The sequence below is a fragment of the Alligator mississippiensis genome, chromosome 3 (assembly GCF_030867095.1).
Source record: "Alligator mississippiensis isolate rAllMis1 chromosome 3, rAllMis1, whole genome shotgun sequence".
Taxonomy (NCBI): Eukaryota; Metazoa; Chordata; order Crocodylia; family Alligatoridae; genus Alligator; species Alligator mississippiensis.
Window position 1 is genome coordinate 71,735,026 of NC_081826.1, and position 21,020 is coordinate 71,756,045.

General features: G+C 48.1%; 1 protein-coding gene across 4 annotated transcripts in view; it reads left to right on the forward strand.

Moving 5' to 3' along the window:
• The window catches only part of LOC102567790 (monoacylglycerol/Diacylglycerol O-acyltransferase), a 58,263-nt gene that overhangs the window by 18,390 nt on the left and 18,853 nt on the right, over positions 1-21,020 (forward strand). For 3 of the 4 annotated variants that reach the window (XM_059724091.1, XM_059724088.1, XM_059724090.1), the window contains exons 6-7: positions 679-818; positions 5,415-6,983. In XM_059724091.1, coding sequence (XP_059580074.1) covers positions 679-818; positions 5,415-5,519 — 245 coding nt within the window. In that variant the 3' untranslated portion in view covers positions 5,520-6,983. Of the gene's footprint in view, positions 1-678; positions 819-5,414; positions 6,984-16,005; positions 16,080-21,020 lie in introns of those variants that run through there. The other variant, XM_059724089.1, reaches the window with a different exon arrangement.

The following is a 21,020-nucleotide window of genomic DNA, read 5'->3' on the forward strand; positions in this document are numbered from 1 at the left end:
AAGACATGAAGAAAACTCTGTTTTATATGGCCAGACAGTTTCAGGGCAAACCACACTGGATTAAATGGAATTGGGAATAACTCTGGAAGGTTATGCATCTTGATTTGGTGAGTCAAGTGGATAAAATAGTGATTCTAAGCTGGGGTGCTGGGACACTGTTAGCACTTGTTCTTAGTTAGCTTCAGCACTCTTCAAAGATTCTCCTGCTATAAGGAAGCAATTCAATTTTGAGAAAATAAGAAGGTAATCTCAAAATCAGGCTTGCCTGGGACTTGCAATTTCCCTGGCCCCACTGCCTGGCTGGTCTGCAAGGAGTTAAACCCTGTAATAATAGATATGTTAGTTTTTTAATGAGGTGCTGACCAGTTCCCACAAGTTAAGGAGTGGTGTCTTGCATCTAAATAGTTTGAGAGCTGTTGCACTGAAGTGCGAGTTAGTGCTATTGGATTATGAAGGTGCTGCATTGAAACTCAAGCAGTCTGCAATGCACCCAGACTAGAGAGGGTAAGTGAAATAGTAGAATGTAATGAAGAAGGTTGTCCCCCTTTCTTCCCTTTTGGTTGTGAGGGAAACATTTAATATGGCACATTTAGCAGCTCTGTTTTTTTTCTTAAACTTAATATATGGTTATTTCTCCAAAGCTCTGAGACTTTTTCTTTCTTTTACTCTAACACACAGAATTAAGTAGGTGGCTATATGACACTTATCGATTGCCAGTCGCCTTACTATTTGGAGGGCTTCCAGTCAAATTTCGCACGTACATTGGAGAACCCATTCCATATAATCCAAACATGACTGTTGAGGAACTAGCTGAAAAGGTACGTTGGTTCCTGTAGCATTATCAAACTGCCTTCTAGATCTTAATTTTCTCTGAGCTTCAAATGACTATTTAAAGCGCATTTATATCTTCAGTTCTCTTATTAGTTTGGACTTTATCTTACAGGTTGAGTTATGGGATACATCTGGGCTGTCCAATTAGTGGCTCATGGGGTGCCTGTGGCCTAAGAGGGGTTAATTTGTTGCCCACCTCATGCCCAGGTGCTGCTCCCATTAGCACAGTGGAGGCTGCTGTTGCCAGGCTCCTCCTTCCTCTGCCACCTTTGTGTCCTGCTCCTGTTGCTGGTGGGAGGTTAAAGCAGGAAATCAGTACTGTGGGGCTCAGGGAGCCCAGGCTCAAGGTCCCCATGCAGAGGGGAGGAGGGTAACTGATGCAACATGGCACAGCAGGGAGGTGCCATTGCATTACACTGGCATTGCAGCTCAGCAGCTGGTGTGATGGGAGACCCATGCGATGCTTGATCCTGGGGGCCCTCAAGTATCCTAGATGCAGCTTGCGTGGCGTGCGGCTTCTGGTTACTTTGAAGTTGGGCAGCCCTGTATTAAATACTGTAACCATGGCCACCCCTGAAGTAATTGATTGTAAACTCTGCCAGCGATATCCTGTTATCAGGGGCTTTGGTGGTGGCTTTTTTCCTGTACTACTTGAATCGCAAGCTTCTGTTTGATTTCTTGCCTTCCATATCTTGGAAGATCACTTCTGTCACTGTAAGTATGTGGCTGAAAAGAACAAGTGCTATGCAGCACGGTTATTAAAGTTTCCAAGTTAGCTGGTCGGTGTGTCATGACTGCCTAGCATTGGATGAGACAAATACTTGAAAGTATTCTAATCTGTTGAAATTGGTGGCAAGTATTTGCTTAAATATCTATGAGGATCTGGTGTCTAGGCCCATTCACATGCTTTTGGATTTGTTTATTGTGTACGTTCAGGTGTTTGGCATAAAATCTGCTATTAGTACTTTGCCCGGACCAAAATCTGCCATTCTCTGGTTTATGCTGCTTCCACTTCTCTGGATTCTAAGCTATGTGAATGGTACAAAATGATGGATACTGGCTTCAAGTTTAGCTGAGCATATTTGCGTAAAATGTCAGATTGCTGTTCAATGGACGTTGGGGGCAGAATTTGAGAGAGGTGCCTGCTGCTGCAAGCTATAGGCTGACTAGGTAGAGTGCTGGCAATGCAAGTTAGGTTTTTTGTTTTGTTTTGGGTTTTTTTGGAGGGGGCAGTGGTGGGGAAGGGTTACTGGCAATCTATGAGCTGGCAAGGGAGGAGTTTAACTGTCCCCTCTATTCCACTGGCAGCCAGGTCTGCTGGGCACTCTCCCCTTGCTGCTGCAGCAGTGAGGTACCATGGCTCCTGAGGCAGTGGGGCAGGGAGGAGAGTTGGTCTCCCCTCTAACCCCATTAGCAGCTGGGTCTACCCACCTCTGCCCCTGCACTTCCTGGTCCCCCCACCCAGAGGCTGTGCCTGGCCATGCCCTGTCCCTGCTGCTGCAGCAGGATGGGGCAGGGCCCTTGTTGGGGGCAGCAGCCCCCATCATAATGTGGGGGAGCGTGAGTCCCTTCCGGGTGGGGGTGCTGTGCTGCAGGGCCAACAGAGCTGTGGTGGGCTGCACCCAGCAGTACTAGGGTCTGGAGAGGGCCAGCGCCCCGCAAGCCCCCTGCAGCTCTGCCAACCCTGCAGAGTGCCTTGTGCTGCAGGAAGCCGTGATGGCCTGCTGGCTGTCATGGTCACTCACTGCTCGCCGCTTCAGCTGTGCGGTGGGGCCTAGGTCCTGCTGCTCAGTCTGTGCTTGGGGCAAGTCCTCTCCCCCCAAATATAGGGAGCTTATTCAGCCGCTGACCCATCGCCAGGCCAAGTGGCGGCTACAGCCGGGCCGGGCAGACCCTGCTGTGGCGACAGTGGCCAGGTGAGGGCTTGCCCTGAGCACAGAGAGGCTGCTGGCACCAGTGTGGTCTACCCAGCCGCCATCACTCTGTGTTTGGGGCAAGCCCCCGTCCGGCAAGAGGGGGCTTATTCAGCTGCTGCCTACTAGTATCACAGTGGGGTCTGCCTGGCCTGGCCTGCCCACAGCCGCCGCTTAGCTTGTGCTCAGGGCCAGCGGCTGAATAAGCGTCCTCTTGTTGCGGGGGGAGGGTCTTGACCCGAGCACAGACTGAGTAGTGGGGGCTGGGCCCAGGCTCTACCCCCACCCAGCAGCTGGGGTGGTGAGCGGTGAGTGACTTGTGATAGACAGCGGCCCGTCCCGGGTTCCCAGCGGGGGCTGCTCTGCAGGGCTGGCAGAGCTGCTGTGGAGTGCGGCGGTGCTGCGGGGGGCTTGCAGGGCTCTGGACCGTCCCGGACCCCGGTGCTGCCATGCACAGCCCGCTGCAGCTCTGCCGGCCCCACAGCGCAGCACCCTCACCAGGAAGGGGCTTGTGCTCCCCCACATTATGACAGGGGCTCCTGCCTCCAATAAGGGTCTTCCCCTTCCCACAGCAGCGGCGGGGAGGGGGCACAGCCAGATGCCAGCCGGCAGGGCCCCTTAGGGTGGGTGGGACAGGGACAGGGGTTATTCCTCCATCATTTGGCAGAGGGGACAGCAGGGGCCTATTCCGGGGCAGTGAGTGCAGGGGTAAAGGTGGGCAGACCCAACTGCCTGTTGGGGTAGAGAGACTAACTCTCTTCCCTGCCCCATTCTGCCTTGGGGGCTGTGGTGCCCCGCTGGTGCAGCAGCAAGGGGGGAGCACCCAGCAGAACCAGCTCTGGTCCCTCCAGTAGGACAGGGAGCAGGGAATTAAACCCCTCTCCGGCCAGTTCAGCCCAGCTGAGGGTGCACTCTAGCACCCCAGGTGCCTGGCCTGAGCACCTGCAGACACGTACTTGCATTGCCTCAGTTCAGAGAGCATGTTTGCCTTGTTACAAACCAGTTCAGCCTAGGCAGGTTAGACTAAACTGCAAAGGCTGAATCAACTCAGGTTCCAGCTTTTTGAATGTCTGTCCCTAGCCCTAAAGGGGCCTACTGACAACTCAGCAGTATTACAGCATGCAGTTGAGATGCTTCCTGCATGGTGCTGTGCTCCCACTTGCACACCAGGTGGTGCTGCTGTTTTCTGTCTGTCAGAGCTTCCAACACGTTGCAGCTGTCTAATATTTTTATTGATCACTGCAGCTTTTTTAGGGACCTTACAGTAATGAGGCTAGACCAGAACCCTGTACCCAGCCAGTCACAATCAGATCAGGGCAAGTCATCCATTGAGCAGGCACCAAGTGATACAACCCCAGAGCCATGCCTTGGTCTTAGCTGGGTTGCATGAAGCAACCTGGGCAGCCAGTCGCCTGAAGCCACAGGCAGCAGGCCCAACCACTCCAGCCCCTAAAAGCTAGACCTAACCCATGGTATCCTTGTTGAGCAAAGGTGAAAGTTCTTGCTCCTGACTTTCCATGTGCGTTCTTGCTGGTGCTCTGGTAAGATCCTCATCATGCCTTGATTCCAGTTCTCTGGTCTTAATTCTGGTTTGACCGTCAGCACTGGCTTTTGGCCTGTGATCGTGGTTAACCCTTGGCTTACCCTGTCTCCAGCTATGGCTTCTGACCTTGGCCTTTTCTAACTTCAGCTATGGCTCCCAACGCAAATTCGTGAAGCGTTCCATAAAAAAAAATTCTGATGCCAGGCATCTTTGTGCCTCCCAGATAGCTGGACTGCACCCATGCTTTAGGTGGCTAACCACTAGACAAGCAAGTCCATTAAAGCTGTGCCATACCATATGAAGTAGGAGTTCTAATGCTTCTAGACATATCGTTCTACAGTCATTTCTAGTTTTGTAGAACTGAAATTTTTTATCTTAACGGATACCCACTTCTGCTCAGCGTGCTGTGACTGCAAGCACTGTCTTTGGGGAAAATGTAGACTCTTTGGGGAAGTATGGTTTGTAGAGCCAGTCAGGCCCATTCTCTATAATCAGGGGGGCTGTTCCATCAGGCCTTGAACTCTGTATGTAGTTCCAATTACAAAGGATTTTCCTTGTACAAAACTGAGGAACCTGTTTACTTGACTTGCCTACACTGACTTCCAGAAGATTTAGGTACTGACTTCACAAACCTTATTTCCAGATTGTTTCAATGGGAATGAAAGCATGAACCCAAAGCATAAATTAAGTGAAGGGAGGGTACATTAGAATCCTGTTTGCAATTTTTCAGGACAAGTTATGTAGTGCTCATTGCAATATTACACCAGTTTTGCTCCCATTTAGTTAGTAGGTTATTTTGCCATCCATGTCAGTTGGAGCACAAATTAGTCCTTCTGTGCTTACCATTTCAGTTTCATTATTAGAAACTCACATGAACAGCCTAATTTAGGAAAGTATGTGTGCACATAATATTAGTATGTACTGAAAACCTAACGAGAGTTTCTGCAGCGGCTTACGTGCTCTCTGGTAGTCCTTTTTAAGTACATGCATGTTTTCCCAATAATTCCCACCCTGCCCCAATTCCTCATTTCCAGGTTGCAAAAGACAATTGGGGCTCTCCTATGTATATGACTGCATAGTGTCAAGCCTTGTAAAAGTTTAACTGTCTCCTCCATTTTCCTTACCAGACAAAGACTGCAGTCCAGAATCTGATACAAAGTCACCAACAAATACCAGGAAGCATGTGGAAGGCTTTATTGGCACGTTTCGATAAACCACAAAAAGTTGATTAGAAAATTTCACCTGTTTAGGGACAAATTAATTATAAAATCCAAAATTTACACTTACTTCAATAAGCAGTCCTCTGAAAATTCATGTTAAAAAAAATTCTGTAGAAATGGTTGTTAGTAGATTGTCCTTGCTGTTGCATATTTAATTAATTGGTGTCTGTATAACTGGAAGTGATTTGATTATAGCTTTACCTATATTGTATCTAGGGCTCAATCCTGCAGTGTTTACCCAAGCAAGATTCCTGATGATTTCAATGGGAACCTTGCTTGAGTATGGATGGCAGCGAGGGATGGGGAGATAAATGCATCTTTTTGCATTATGTCAAGTTAGTGAAGCACAAGCAGAGAGGGTTTGGTTCCTAGCAGTTACTTTAGGTAACTAACTCCAGTGCTCAGACCTTTAAGAAACCCTTCTTAGCTACTATATAGTCATGCAAGTGCTTAAGTTTCTATGTGGGTATGTGCAAAAATCTGTCTAGCTCCTGATGCTGTAATGCTGCTTGGAGGCCAAACCCCAGAAAGTGTCTCAAAGTAAGTGTTGCCAGCTTATCTCACCTGTAGGTCCAACTAGCACTCTTTTCAGCACACCTGTTTGAGTAAGCATACCCTATGATAGTTGGGACTGAGAGACTGTGTCGTTCTCAGTAGTCCAGTACTTGGGACATGTGAGAGGAAGGTTTGGAGTCCTGCTTCAATGACTACATATGTCTGCAAAGAGAAGTGGTTTTAATAGAAAAGCATGAGAGAATACATTTCCCAGAATACCCAGAAGAGTGATTTCGAGCAGTTGCTTGTGATCTATTTGAGTCCCTGCTCCAAATAGGGCAGAAAAGAAATTTGAAAACACGTGACCCCCATTTGCTAGTGAGTGCTATAGCACATAGGTGTAAAGGGGGGTGTGTGTGTGTGTGTGTGTGTGTGTGTGTGTGCGTGTTTGGGGTTGGCCAGGAAGGCTGCAGGGAGAGGAAGTAGGTGGGGCACAGGGCAAGAGGGCCACTTAAGCAGGGAAAGCAAAGGCTGTGGTTGAGTAGGGCCCAGAGTGCTGGGATCTGAACCCAGGACTTCTCCAACCTGGACCAGAACCAGGAAGGGTTGGCTTAATGGAAATTTAAATGAGCTTCCAATACTTAGATTCTATATCTTGAAAATTATAACAAATTTATTATATATTATTTAAAAATCCCATTCTGCATTGTAAAATGTGTTTGTTACACAATAACATGTTCTTTTGTTAGTTTCAGTGAATAAAGTCAGGATCCAAATGCACACAAATGAATGGCATGACTCCTGTAGACAAGTGATTATGTAAAAATCTCAGCTGTCACATTAAAGTGTCTAGGAGTTCTGCTTTTAAAAAGGAAAAAAGTTTGACTTGTCATCCAAAGGCACCACAAAGCCTTAATAACTAGAAAAAATAGAGAACCTAAATTTTATATATTTTAAATAAATTCTTATTTTCAAAACTCATGTCATGATTTCTTTGTGTCTGATCATAGTCCTCAAGTGTGGTTTGGGGTTGGGTGGCAGCGCAGCAGCTGTAGCCTGGCAGGCCCCTGTTGCATCCCTAATGATCCCCTCTTCTGCACCACTCTGCTGCACGTCCTTCAGGAACGCTCTGAGGCTATGCTCACAACGTGAAGGGGCAGTGGTGACCCCTCAGCCCTGGCACTGCCTGCTTCAGCTGCTGCAACACCTCTTCAGGCTGTGCCAGCTATGTGCTCAGCCTTGCCTCAGGGCTAGGCCAGGTACTGTGCAGTCATCCACCAATGGGAAGGGGAAGGATGCAACACACCTGGCAGAGGCCAAGTCACTGGGATTGGATCTGCCCTTCCCCCAAGGTGAGCTGGGGAGGAATCAGCCTGACCATGCAGAGGAGCCTTCCAGGTCCGGGCTGCAACAGCACAAGTGTCGCAGGCAGCCCAGGGAGACTGCTTAAGCTCTGCAGGGTGGCTGGGCAGACCCACCATGTGGCTGGGAGTCTCACTGCTCTGGCTGGGAGACCCTACTTGATCCCTGTGAGGGGCCTGGCACCTCCCTTCCTCCCTGTGTCTGTGGGGTCTGGGCACAGGAGGGGTTCACAGCCCCATTCCCTGCCCTTGGGGGTGAAGGGAAGCAGCAGTACTTCAGTTGGGCAGTGCCCCCTAGTGGCTCATGTGCACCTGCCACCTTCTGCAACTGGTTCCCTGCCACCGGCCTGGGGACCGCACGGTGCCAGTTGCATGGTGAAGACATAGATTCATAGATGCTAGGGTTGGAAGGGACCTCAATAGATCATCGAGTCTGACCCCCTGCATAGGCAGGAAAGAGTGCTGGGTTCAGATGACCCCAGCTAGATGCTTATCTAACCTCCTCTTGAAGACCCCTAGGGTAAGGGAGAGCACCACCTCCCTTGGGAGCCCATTCCAGACCTTGGCCGCTCGAACTGTGAAGAAGTTCCTCCTAATGTCTAGTCTAAGCCTGCTTTCTGCTAGCTTGTGGCCATTATTTCTTACAACCCCTGGGGGGCGCCTTGGTGAATAAATACTCACCAATTCCCTTCTGTGCCCCCGTGATGAACTTATAGGCAGCCACAAGGTCGCCTCTCAACCTTCTCTTGCGGAGGCTGAAGAGGTCCAGGTGCCCCAGGGTCTGGGATTGGGGTCGGGACCATTACTGGCAGAGGTCACTAAATGGCAAGCAGTAAACAGTATAAATGTAATTGTCATTTAACAGTTTACATCCCTAGTTCACACCAATGAATTATGTGATAAATGAGTCTTTTGGCTTTGGGCTAATTTTATGTATAGTTTGTACTATGTATACGTATATACAAAAGTGCTGTGCAAAAATGTGTTTATGGAATGCTAGTGCTGAAACTTGCAGCAGTTGGCAAAAGAGGTAAAATACCTTGGGTCTGAATGAACCAGGACAACTATAACAATTTGATAAATATTCTCTCCCTCTCGCTGTGTGTGTGTGTGTGTGTGTGTGTGTGTGTGTGTGTGCACGCGCACACACGCACACACAAAAATAAATTCAGGGTCATATAAGATTCAAGTAAAGATGGTAAATAGGATGGATCATAAGTAGCAAGAGTGGAGTTTGGTGGTTTGGCACACTTACCTGGCACTTCTGTTCCATCAGGTTAAAAAAAACAACTACTGGTGGGAGATGCATTTGAATCCCAATTTGAATCCCAAGAGCCTGAGAAGTTATAACCTATGTTACCCTTTTCCTGGGTAAATGCTCTTATTCTTATGGTATTCTATAGAACATGGTCCCTTTCCTCCTCTTGTTGCATTCTGTTTCTGCAACCTTGTATTCTGTATTATAAGCTACCCTGAGGCCTTTTTTTGGAAAGAGAGGTCTATAATAAATACATCTGCTGAATAAGGGATGAAAGAACTTGACTGCATGGACAAGTTCTAGACTTTACATCAAATCCATTTGTAGCATAATCTGGGAAGAGCAACAGCTGCTTATTGGCAATGTTCCCTACTTTATACTCAGAGGACCCTATAAGAGCAACATCTGCTTAGAAGCCATATACAACAAAAGCACCAATGTGTTCCTACTTACAAAACTTGACTGTATTCTAATCCTGATAGGCTTTGAAACGATTTCCAGATAAAGATGAGAGCATATACATCATAGCTAGGGTGACCACATGTCCCAATTTAGCTGGGACAGTCTTGGATTTTAGAGGCTGGTCCTGGCTGGCTGGTGAGAATTAAAACTAGTGTCCTGGAAATGCAAGAGTGTGGGGTGCTGTCCAGGAGGGAGGCATAGCAGTGCAGAGTGGCCCAGCACAGGCCTGTACCCCAAGCAGGCACAGATGCTGCCCCCCTGCTGCACTACCCTGCACCCTCTTCTGCCTGCAGCAGCACTGCTAGTATGTTCTTGTGGGGAGCCAAATGCCACTTAAAACCATAGCAAACACCAACAAGGAATGACAAATGCAGTGGTGATGACATAGAGCAGGAGGCTTTAAGTCACTGCTTTAATGTAGCCCCTTATACCTCCTCCCTCCCTCCCTCCCTCTCAATCAGACTTTTATGCCTAGATCTAAGTTCCGCATGGGCTGGATCTGACCCATGAACCATCTGTTGCTGACTCCTATACTATAACGTCTAATTTCAGAAGTGGGTTTTAAAAAGGCTATGTGCACTTTGGGCATTTATACACGTGCTCTGGGAGTGGGCGGGGAGAGGGGCACTTTAACTAAAAATAGAACCTTTGTAACTGTGAGGGCGAAAAGATATGAAATGCCATTTTTTCTCCTTTATGGTTCAGGTCCTAAATCATTTAAAATGTTTCCTTTCATGGTTTAGAACATTCCTTGAAGTCTCTGGTAGAATTCTAGTCATGTTTGTATAGGTTCATTGGCCAACAATATTGATCTATAACAAATAAAGCTATGCCAATCAATTTTGAAGCCATTCCATCTTTCTCCAGCAGTTATTTAGGTTATACATCTTAAATCAAGTTTAACTATATTATTCCAAACTGTTCCTGGACAATCACCTCCTCTATCACTGTCCCTCTTCACCCTCCCCCCCTCTTTTCTTAGGCTTGATGCAACTATAAGAACGTTTCATGGGACAATCTGGGGAGTGTAGCTGTAGAGAAAGGACAGTTCTCTTTCATGAGGGGGTGTAACAGGAGAGCGGCCTGGGTTGCTGTGCTCTCCCCTGCTGCCACCTTTACTGTGTCAAGATACCGATTAGCACCCTCCAATTCTCGTCTGCCACAACTTTGATTTTATCTCTCTCTATAGGGAGGCTGCTTTCTGTCTTCTTGACCACGGTTCTCCTGTCTCGGGTGTTCCGTACACCCCAGCCTTATGGGCTATGCGTGGTTCCTACCACCCCTGTACCACGCCCCAAGCCTCGCAGGTGTAACGGCCGTTGTTCTGTCTCTCTCTCTGTCTCCACACCCTCTCTGGCGCTCCTCAGTAATGCCGCCCTCTCTCAGGGCTCTCTCAGTAATGCTGCCCTCTCTCAGGGCTCACCGTGCCCGCACTGGGGCTTCGCAGCAGTGCCCCCTCTCCGGGGTTCCTCAGTAATGCCGCCCCTCTCCGGGGCTCACTGTGCCCGCACTGGGGCTTCTCAGTAATGCGGCCCCTCTCCAGGGCTCCTCAGTAGTGCTGCCCCCTCTCTGGGCTCACCACACCCACACTAGGGCTTCTCAGTAATGCTGCCCCCACTCTGGGACTTCTCAGCTGCCCCTCTCTGGGGCTGGGGTCTGTGCACCCTGAATGCTGCACCCTCACTGGTGCTGGGGTCCTCACAGTCCACTGTGAGTCCCCTATGAGGCCTCCTCCAACCCCTAATAGCTTCACCCAAACCACCAGTTATAAACAACAACACAAACGTAAGCCACTTGGCTATAACATAAATGGAAGCCACCCGGCCATAACAACAGTCCAGCCTACCAGGGAATGCTCCATCCCTCGCAGTGACAGATGCTGCTTTTGCATTCAGGCTTCTCTTCTCTTTCCTGGCAGGGAACTCCCTCCTCCGGGGCTGCTGGCAGGTAACTGCCTCTGGCCTCAGCCCTTAGGCTTTATATGGGAGCCAGGCCCTGCCCCTTCTGGTCGGCTGACCTCCTCTGGTTGCCCTGGCAACCCGCAGTTGGGCTTGTCCCTCCCTGCCAGGGCTCCTTCCCCAGCAGTTTTTCCCTTCATAGGAGCAGGGCACCTCAGTGCTCTGCGACACACCTCCCCCCTTAAGACCCAGACTCACCGAGCCGGTCTTCATTCTTGTCCCTCTGGCCTCCTTCATCTTGCTCCTTTTAGGTTCTTGTTTTGGCTCACCAACACTTTATACGCGCAGAGGCGGAGGTTTTAAGGTGCCTCCTGCTCACCTTTTCCTCAAGGTGCACCACATGGGATTTCCTGGGAGTTGCCCTGCCACGGGCAGTCCCCCCACATTAGCCAACCTTGGTAGGCTGAACTCTCAGTTGGTTGAGCCCCTTGCCTTCTAGGGTCCACTATCTCTTCTTATACTACTCTCCTGAGGAGGTGGTGCTTGCTTCTCCTAATAGCCTCTCTGTAGATCTTGAAGACTTCCCCAGATCTCCCACTGTCTTCTCAGTGCTCTCTGGGCATCTTCTTCCTCCCAAAACTCAATCTTTCCTCAGCCGGTGGGTCTTCCTTTAGGCCCTTTATAGATTTTTACATTGGCTACACCTCTGACTTTTGCTTCAACCAGCTTTCTTAAAGTCCACCACTTGACCTGCCCTGGGATATTCTGCACATAAATCTGGGGTCTCCTCCCCAGCCTGTCCCTCACTTTAGGTGATCGTTCTCCTCCCCGTGTCTCTAGTTTCTTGGCCTGACTTTCTTTTCTGGGTCCCACTGACCCCTTTTCCTTAAGGCTCATCTCTGGCCTTGTCTCTCCTGTGTGCAGTCCTGGTGAACCAGACTATTGGTCTCTCTCCTTGAGCTTGCCTGTTCACCTTTCCCTACCGTCCCTACCTCTATTAGGGCTGCTTCCACTGGTGGCGTCTGATGGGGTACTGTAATTCCCCGCTTAGCTTGAAGTTTACAGCATTCCCTCAGCTGTTGTCTTATATGGCTCATCTCTTTGGCATGACTCTCCAACCATTGGTCCCATCTCTTATTCCAGCCATCCAGAAGTGCTCGTAGAACCTCTCCTTCTAGGGCTGTAGGCTTCATCCCTACCAATCCCTTCTCTGGGTTGTTTCTCTCAAGTGGTCCCAGTTCAGCCTCCTCTCTTAGATCCTTTGGTCCTTGGTCTCCCGTGAATCTCACTTGCTCTGGTGTTTTCCGGCTTCCCAGATGCAAGGTTGCTAGTTGTGCCTCCACTTTCCTCAAGGACCTTTTGGCTACCCCGAGTTCCTGGTGCTGCTCTAGGCATTCTGACTTAGCCGTGGTTGCAGACTCCACTAGCTTGGCTCCCAGCGCCTCCAGCCTCTCTCGCATTGCATCTACGACCTCCTCTGCTTGAGCCTTTTGTCCTGCGTCTGTCTGAGTTGCTATGCTTGTCGTCTCTGGCACCTCTGACTCCCCAGGATCTTGGCCTTTTGTGGCCGTCTGCCCGCTTGCTGCCTGAAGCATTTTATTTTCCTCCTCCAAGGCCTGGACCTCCTGACTTAAGGCTTGCACTTGAAGTTGTGCCTGCTCCCTCTCGGTGTTGGTCACTGCCTCTTTAGTCGCACTATCCTCTAGGGGGTTTTTAAGGCACTGCACCCAGTGCAGTTCTCCCAGGTAGTCTTTTTCTGCCTCCACCCTCTGTAACCGGGACTGTAACCTATTGATCTCTCTTGTGCCAGCCTCTAACTCCTTTTCAAGGGACAGATTTCGATCACACAGCTCCTCATAATCTGCCATGTATGCTTTTACCTTTTCCAACTCCCAGGCGATCACCTTCCCATTTTCTTCAGTCTGAGCATGATTTTCAAGCAGTTTGTCCTGCAGCTCTTGAGCTAGTTGTTCTGCACATATATACTTCTACTGCCAGTCTGCCACCTCGTCCTGCAACCCCTCTATTCGGTCCTCCTGACTGCGGACTTCTCTCTGTAGGACCCCTATTAGGTTTCTTGATACCTCCAACTTTTGCAGCAGCTCCTTCTGTTCCCCTGCCTGGGTTGTACCGGCTTCCTGGGACCTTGATGTCCATGCTTTCATCTCTCTCTGCATTTTCTGCAGCTTCTCCATCCTGGTCTCCCACCTTCACTGGTAGGGTCCTAAGACTTCCCCCAGTATTGTCTCAGGGTGGTGATTTACTACTTTGCCCCCTTTTTGGGTCTGTGTTGCCGTTGCCTTCCTATATACCTCTTTCTGTTCTTGTTTTAGCCCTAAGGTTCGTTCCCCTTCTCAGGGACACGGGTTCCTTCCCCGTGCATGGCCTCACTTTCCCGGCCAATGCACCACTGTAACAGGAGAGCGGCCTGGGTCGCCGTGCTCTCCCCTGCTGCCACCTTTACCATATCAAGATACCGATTAGCACCCTCCAATTCTCGTCTGCCATGACTTTGATTTTATATCTCTCTATAGGGAGGCTGCCTTCTGTCTTCTTGGCCACGGTTCTCCTGTCTCAGGTGTTCCGTACACCCCAGCCTTATGGGCTATGCGTGGTTCCTACCACCCCTGTACCACGCCCCAAGCCTCGCAGGTGTAACGGCCGTTGTTCTGTCTCTCTCTCTGTCTCCACGCCCTCTCTGGCGCTCCTCAGTAATGCCGCCCTCTCTCAGGGCTCTCTCAGTAATGCCGCCCTCTCTCAGGGCTCACCGCGCACGCACTGGGGCTTCGCAGCAGTACCCCCTCTCCGGGGTTCCTCTGTAATACCAACCCTCTCCGGGGCTCACTGTGCCCGCACTGGGGCTTCTCAGCAGTGCCCCCTCTCCAGGGTTCCTTAGTAATGCCACCCCTCTGCGGGGCTCACCACGCCCACACTGGGGCTTCTCAGTAATGCCAACTGCCCTCTGGGGCTCACCGCGCCTGCACTGGGGCTTCTCAGTAATGCTGCCCCCTCTCTGGGGCTCCTCAGTAATGTTGCACCCTCTCTCAGCTCACCACGCCCACATTGGGGCTTCTCAGTAGTGCCACCCCCTGTCCAGGGCTCACCGCGCCCACACTTGGACTTCTCAGTAATGCTGACCCCTCTCCGGGGCTCACCGCGCCCGCACTGGGGCTTCTCAGTAATGCTGACCCCTCTCCGGGGCTCACCGCGCCCGCACTGGGGCTTCTCAGTAATGCTGACCCCTCTCCGGGGCTCACCGCGCCCGCACTGGGGCTTCTCAGTAATGCTGACCTCTCTCTGGGGCTCCTCAGTAGTGCCGCCCCCCTCTCCAGGGCTCACTGCACCCGCACTGGGGCTTCTCAGTAATGCTGTCCCCACTCTGGGACTTCTCAGCTGCCCCTTTCTGGGGCTGGGGTCTGTGCACCCTGAATGCTGCACCCTCACTGGTGCTGGGGTCCTCACAGTCCGCTGAGTCCCCTATGAGGCCTCCTCCAACCCCTAATAGCTTCACCCAAACCACCGGTTATAAACAACAACAGAAATGTAAGCCACTTGGCTATAACATAAATGGAAGCCACCCGGCCATAACAACAGTCCAGCCTACCAGGGAATACTCCATCCCTCGCAGTGACAGATGCTGCTCTTGCATTCAGGCTTCTCTTCTCTTTCCTGGCAGGGAGCTCCCTCCTCCCTGGCTGCTGGCAGGTAACTGCCTCTGGCCTCAGCCCTTAGGCTTTATATGGGAGCCAGGCCCTGCCCCTTCTGGTCAGCTGACCTCCTCTGTTTACCTTGGCAACCTGCAGTTGGGTTCGTCCCTCCCTGCTAGGGCTCCTTCCCCAGCAGTTTTTCCCTTCATAGGAGCAGGGCACCTCAGTGCTCTGTGACAGGGGGCTTTCCCATTAGGCCTTGAATTATGTACTAAGTGGCAATTCTTTTGCAAAGGATTTTCTTTTGCAATGCTCCCCAAAGCTGACAGAGCTGCTCACCTGACTTCTAGACCTCTTATTTTTGGAAGATTTGGGTATTGATTTTATAAAACCTTATTTCTAGATGGTTTCAGTGGGAATTAAAGAAAACCAACGTACTATATTTACTCGAATCTAAGATCAAATAATAGAAAATGAGGGTTGGATGGGACCTCAGGAGGTCACCTAGTCCAACTGGCTGTTCAAAGCAAGACCATCCCCGACTAGATCATCCCAACCAAAGCTTTGTCTAGCCAGGTCATAAACCTCCAAAAAACGGAGATTCCATGACCTCACTGGGTAACCTGTTTCAGGGTTTTACTGCCCTCCTTGTGAGTAGTTTTTCCTAATCTCTAACTGTGGTGGTTGCGCTTAGGATGCCTCTTCGTACCCTCTTATGATTTCCCAACGAACTGTAGGTACCCTGACTTTCCCATCTGCCACGTCTTGGATGTTGTTATTATATGTTCTAATTTATGATGTCACTAGTCGGGAGGGTTATTATATATATAGTTCAGGGGTTTTTTTGTTTTTTTGTTTTTATGCCTCTATTAGGGGTCCTGGTACTATGGGGAAATACCTGGCTTGCCTTCTCGAAAATCCACACGCACTCACTGATATATATATTCACAGTCTGATTCAGATTAACGCTTGTCTTTATTTTTATCTTTTAACACTCTATACAATTTTCCTTTACTTTTTAGGCAGAAGCTGCCTTTTGTATCCTTTTTCTTTTCTTTCTTTAACCTTATCAGTAATATCAACTTTGTAACTCTCCCTATATAATATTCTAATGCAATAACTATAGAGTTGGCAGAACAGAACCGAGTATTAGTAAACAAAGTCTCTTTCTAGTTCATCTTTTTTTTTTTCTTGTTGCGGGCTTTTAGCTTCAACTCCGCTGTATACTCCCTCTTTAATCAATTGTTAGGAGGGTCTGCCTTCTATCCTGAATGCAACTGAAGCCTCGAATCCTCCTGGGGGACCATCAGTCGCCGTCTCCAAGCCTGAGAGAGTGGGTCAAATGTTACTCTCTTCTCCTCCTTGTTTACGGTACAGGTTGGCAGTCAGACGCGTCCTGTGGTTTGTCTCCTCGGAGCTCCGCTCTCTCCAGCGCTGTCAGAAGTCTTCAGGTAAGTTTTTTACCCCCTGGGAATTCTCTTTTTCCTTCTTTTTCTCTCTTTGCACCACTCTCCTCCCCGCTGAAGCTCCTGTCTCCCTCCTCGTTCCGATCCCGGAGGCCCCATCCTAACATGGTAATGGCTCCGGAAGCGGCATTCTCCAGGGCTTTTCGCCGCGTCCGCTTTTACTCCTTCACACTAACCTAAACTTCCCTAGCTGCAACTTGAGCCCATTGCTCCTTGTTCTGTCATCCTCCACCACTGAGCTCCATCCTCTTCGTAACAACCCTGCAGGTAGCTGAAGGCTGTTTAGTTCAACAAATAGTTCTTTAAAAGCAATAATAAAAGGGAAATGTTCCATATATCTGGTTGCTAATAGTTTGCCAATGACGCGTACTGAATTCATTGATTTTTGTGTAATCAAATAAGAAGGAAGCGATTTAATTGGTTGCAGGTTTTTCTATGTCAGACCTAGGGCCCAATCCTTCAGTCCTTATCCAAGCAAGATTCCTGATGATTTCTATGGGAGCTTTGCTTGAGTATGCAGTGAAGGAGACTGTGCAAAAAGATGTATCTTTGTCAAGCTAGTGAGCCAAATACAAAGAGCATTTGGTGCTTAACTTACTTTAAAGTAACTAAGAATGATGTTACAGGCTACCTTTAAACCTTTCTAAGTGTACAATTAATTTGTGGTTGCCTGTGAACCAGATGGAATTGCCTGGTGGACTGGATCCAGTCTGTGGGATGTATTTTGCCGCACCCGGTTTAGAGTATGAGATTTGTAAAAACTGATTCTAAGAGTAGCTTATCTCAAAGACTAGTTTTCTTATCTAAACACACAGTCATATTCCACTGAGAATGATTTAAGTGCCCACCTCTCAGTACCTTTCAACAAAAACATTCAAACAGAATGATGAATGTTTTGATGTTAGCTCTGTTTACTTTTGTGACTCTTGTGATGCTGCTTCTTTTCTTCCCTTTAAGGAGTTGCAAGTGTTATCTGCTTCTTTTTAACAGCTGTCCTTCTGGTGTGACTACTTTATAGGATCTGGGAGCTACTTGATAGGAAACTAGTGCTTTTTGTTTCCACGTTCATCCATCTGAAATAAGCACCATGGCCACTTGTACACATGATGGTGGTTTAGACCCCTAAACTGAAATGGACCCACCATTTCAATTTAGGGGCTTCCATTACTGTTACCTTGAGGGGCACAATCCTTCTTTTTTTTCCCCTGTGGAGCCTGCCCACATCTTCCACAGCTCTGGGGCAAGCTGCTGGCAGGTCAAGCAGCCCCTGAGATGCAGGAGATCCTTGTCCTTCCCTCCAGTGTGGCAAACTCATTTAAATCATAGAAAACCCCTGCACAGGTACAGCATGACACAAACCACAAAAATGGCCGTTTTTTGTCATGTGTACAAGTGCTCCACATCTTTGTTTTGCAGTTGTCGTAACTCCCTGGAATACCTGTCATAGTATCATTTTTCTTTCAATTTGTTGAATTTTTTAATTGTTTTCACATCTTACTGTTCATTCTGATGAGCATTATCCACAAGATTTGGCAGCCTAGTTTTGAGATCCCTGTTAAACAGCATTTCTGTTGGGGACAATCCATGTTTCATGGGTGTTGCCGTGTAATGTAAGAGTGACAAGTAAACATCGGTGTATGAATTTGTAGTTTAAAAAATTTAATTCTTTGCTATTTGTACTCCATTTTCCACCAGACCAATGGATTGTAAGTATTTAGGACTTGAAGTGTTATGATGGAATCTACAGTGGTTTGCAAACTCTAAACTCAAAATGGTTGAATTGAGGTCCATTATCTCTTCTCACAATTTGGGGAATCCCATGAGTAGGAAAAATTATTTGATGTGAGTTATGACACAGTTTGCTGTTGTGCACTGAGAGAAGAGCTGGTAGCACTTACAGGCTTGCTGGTGACGGTGATCAGCCACTGTCAGCCGCTGGTGCCCCCCCCTCTATCAAGAGACACCAGTCGCCCATGACCCTTTCTTTGCTATAGTTACTAAAGATTTACAATCAGTTTCAGCTATCACAGGCTGAATATTCATAAAGGAATAAATGAAATTTCTTACAGCCATTTACCAGAACAAAATTTTCTTTCTCAGTTTGTGCACAGAGACACTGACTTAGAGAGCACCCTAGCTGTATATGCTATTCATCTTCAGCTATCCCTACGTTTTTTAAGCAAAGCTGCTCCAAAGCCTCCTTTAGAAGCATCTGTTGACAATTTAATGGGTCTTTAGGGTCATGTTAATTCAGTATTAGAGCTTGCATTATTTTTTCCTGCAAGTTTTTAAATTCAGCTTCATGTTCATGTTCCTATGTCCACTGAACATTCTTCTGTAGGGGTGATCTAAGGTGTTAGGTTTGCTCTACTAAGTTATGTAAATATTTCCCTACAAAATTAATCATACCCAGTAATCTTTGCACTCCTCCCTTATCTGTAGTGGGTGGCAAGTTTGTAATGACTTTAACCTTTGCAGGATCGATTTGCACCTCTTTCTCAAAGAGTGTTTCTCTCGGCTGAACCCTTGTGGGACACCAGGATACTGCAACCACGAGTGAATGACCAACTCAGTCCATGAAGCAAAATAAGTAACACCAGACTACAGGGTACTTGTGGATGGACCCACTGGTTGGAGGGACAGGGACATATGGAGAGAGTGTTCAGTGAAAGATTGTCGAGCCCAACAGGAGAGAAGGTGTAAAACAATGCCAGAGGCCGTGTTAGGCTCAGGGAACTCTAGAAGCATGGGCAAAGGAGAGATTTTCCTGGGGGACCTGAATAAACAGTTACCAGTTTGAGGCAGCTACAGGGAGCTGAGCTGGACCTCCGAACCCGGGTTCTTAATCTTTCCCAGAGAAAGTAATACAAACAAGGGGAAGAGAGCCTATCTTCCTTTTGTTTACTTTTGGTACTCCCAGCCCAGGGAAAGATAGTGGGGAGCAAATGAGAGCACCTAAGTTATAGTTAAGTTGGGGAATGTACACCTGGGATCTAGTGAGTTGCCTAATTGAGAATCTTGGAGACTGGCAGGTAGAGATCTCATCCTCCAGCGTCTGCCAGTCCCTGTGAGGAGGAAGACCACCACAAGTTAGGCTATAACATTCAAGATAGAGAGCTGGCTAGAAGGGACGGCCACAAACCTTTCACTGAGTCAGGAACCAAATCAGGTTGTGAGGAAGCCAAGACCCAGTGACTCGTATCTGTTGTCAGCGGAGAAAGATGACTTGTCACCCAGGGGGAAAGGGGCAGGGTGTAGGGACGGTGGAGAAGACTGACCCTTGTCAGTATGGCCATCATTATAAATACCATCCATACTCCTGAAGAAAATAATATCAAGATGTGGAAGGTGAGAGGAAGAGCAGGTGAAGCAGAGGTCCCTGTGCTCAAAACATGACAAAAGGGAAGTGAATGGAGCCGCCCACTCACATGCCTAAATTTCCACTTTCCTTCTTTTCTCATCATTTTCCCTGTCCCTGAGGTCTGCAATCCTTGCTGCTTTTTGGATTTCATGCACATCCCAGTTTTCTTGCAGTTGCTGTGATCTCGTATACATGTAGGCTACATCTGAACCCTGTTGCAGCTGCTTCTTTCCTTCCTTCTCCGCAATGAAGTCTCTAATTTAGGCCATTGTGTTCATTTTTTTCCTCTTTAGTGAATAGAAAATAAAGCAAGTGAAGTGATCTTTGGCTGTTTTTTTAAATTTATTTATTGCTTTTGTTTTTAAACTGTTGATTTTCCCCCATGGCTCTCCATATGCTATCTTCTTATACTACTTTCAGAGCTCTACACACCTCTGCTTCCCCTTCTTCCTTCATCTTCTTTGCATTGGTAGCCTTTTCTATCCTGTGTCAATTATTACCCAGTTGTCTTTAAGGATTTTTTAGTCTTGTAACCCTCTGTGCATAGTATAAGGGCTCATTTGTAAGGTGCCTGTCATTTTCACATTTTTAGTTTCTCTTAAAGACCCATTTCTGGTTGCTGTTTTACAGTGAATAGAAATGACTCTTATACAATATGCCTTCCATGCACACTTCACCTTCCCCTCTGCTTGCTTCTTGCTTGGAAAAAATCGTTAGAAGCTCTCAGGCCTCTTGGGTGCCTTTATCCTTCAGTCTGTCTTCCCATGGCACCATGCTTATTAATTGCTCAGGTATAACACAGTTTCAAGAAAAAATACCTGCAAGTTAGAGGCTTTAGAAAACAAATGTCAGCTGGTGCAGATAGAAAAAAGTGGTCCCTTTGGCAGGATTTTTATATGGGTTCTCAGTCTCCTTATCTTGATAGTTTGCATATGGAGATGCTCTTAGACCTTGCCCATGTTTTGTCGAAGCAGTAGCTACCAGGAATGCTGTTTTTTCTCAGACAGGTGCAGGAAAGAGCACATTGGCCTTATCTTGCATGTCTGCCTCGGCATGTATGTAGGAACTTGCGTACCAAAACTCATATTCAAGTCCCATTGTAGAACTGGATCACTAACATGGAAATACTTTTACCAAATGCTTGAGAAACCTAAGGCTGGTTGGGTGAGAGAGCTCATCAATAGGCAGGTGAGATAGCAGCAGTGAACTTGAACTGACCTCATAGAGAACACCTTTTTGAGTCGAATGTCCAGTATGACCAGACTGATGACTCATTGGTTTAATGTCCTTTGTTTGATGTCTGAGTAGAAAACCTGGTTCATTTTTTGTCGGGTATGTTCATCTTTCAGTAAGAAAATCTCTGACTTAAGCTGGACATGCGTAGTATATTTGTGAGGCCATCCTGCATGTGAGATGGGGTGCAGGTATGGGTGAAGCATGCTACTTTGTGTCGTCAGGTCTGGGATCAGCACCAGATTCTTGGGATTGATCCCTTGCAGATTTCAGTAGAATGTTCTGTTACCAGATGCTTCAGTCATGGAAGTACTAATGGGATTGTCCATTCA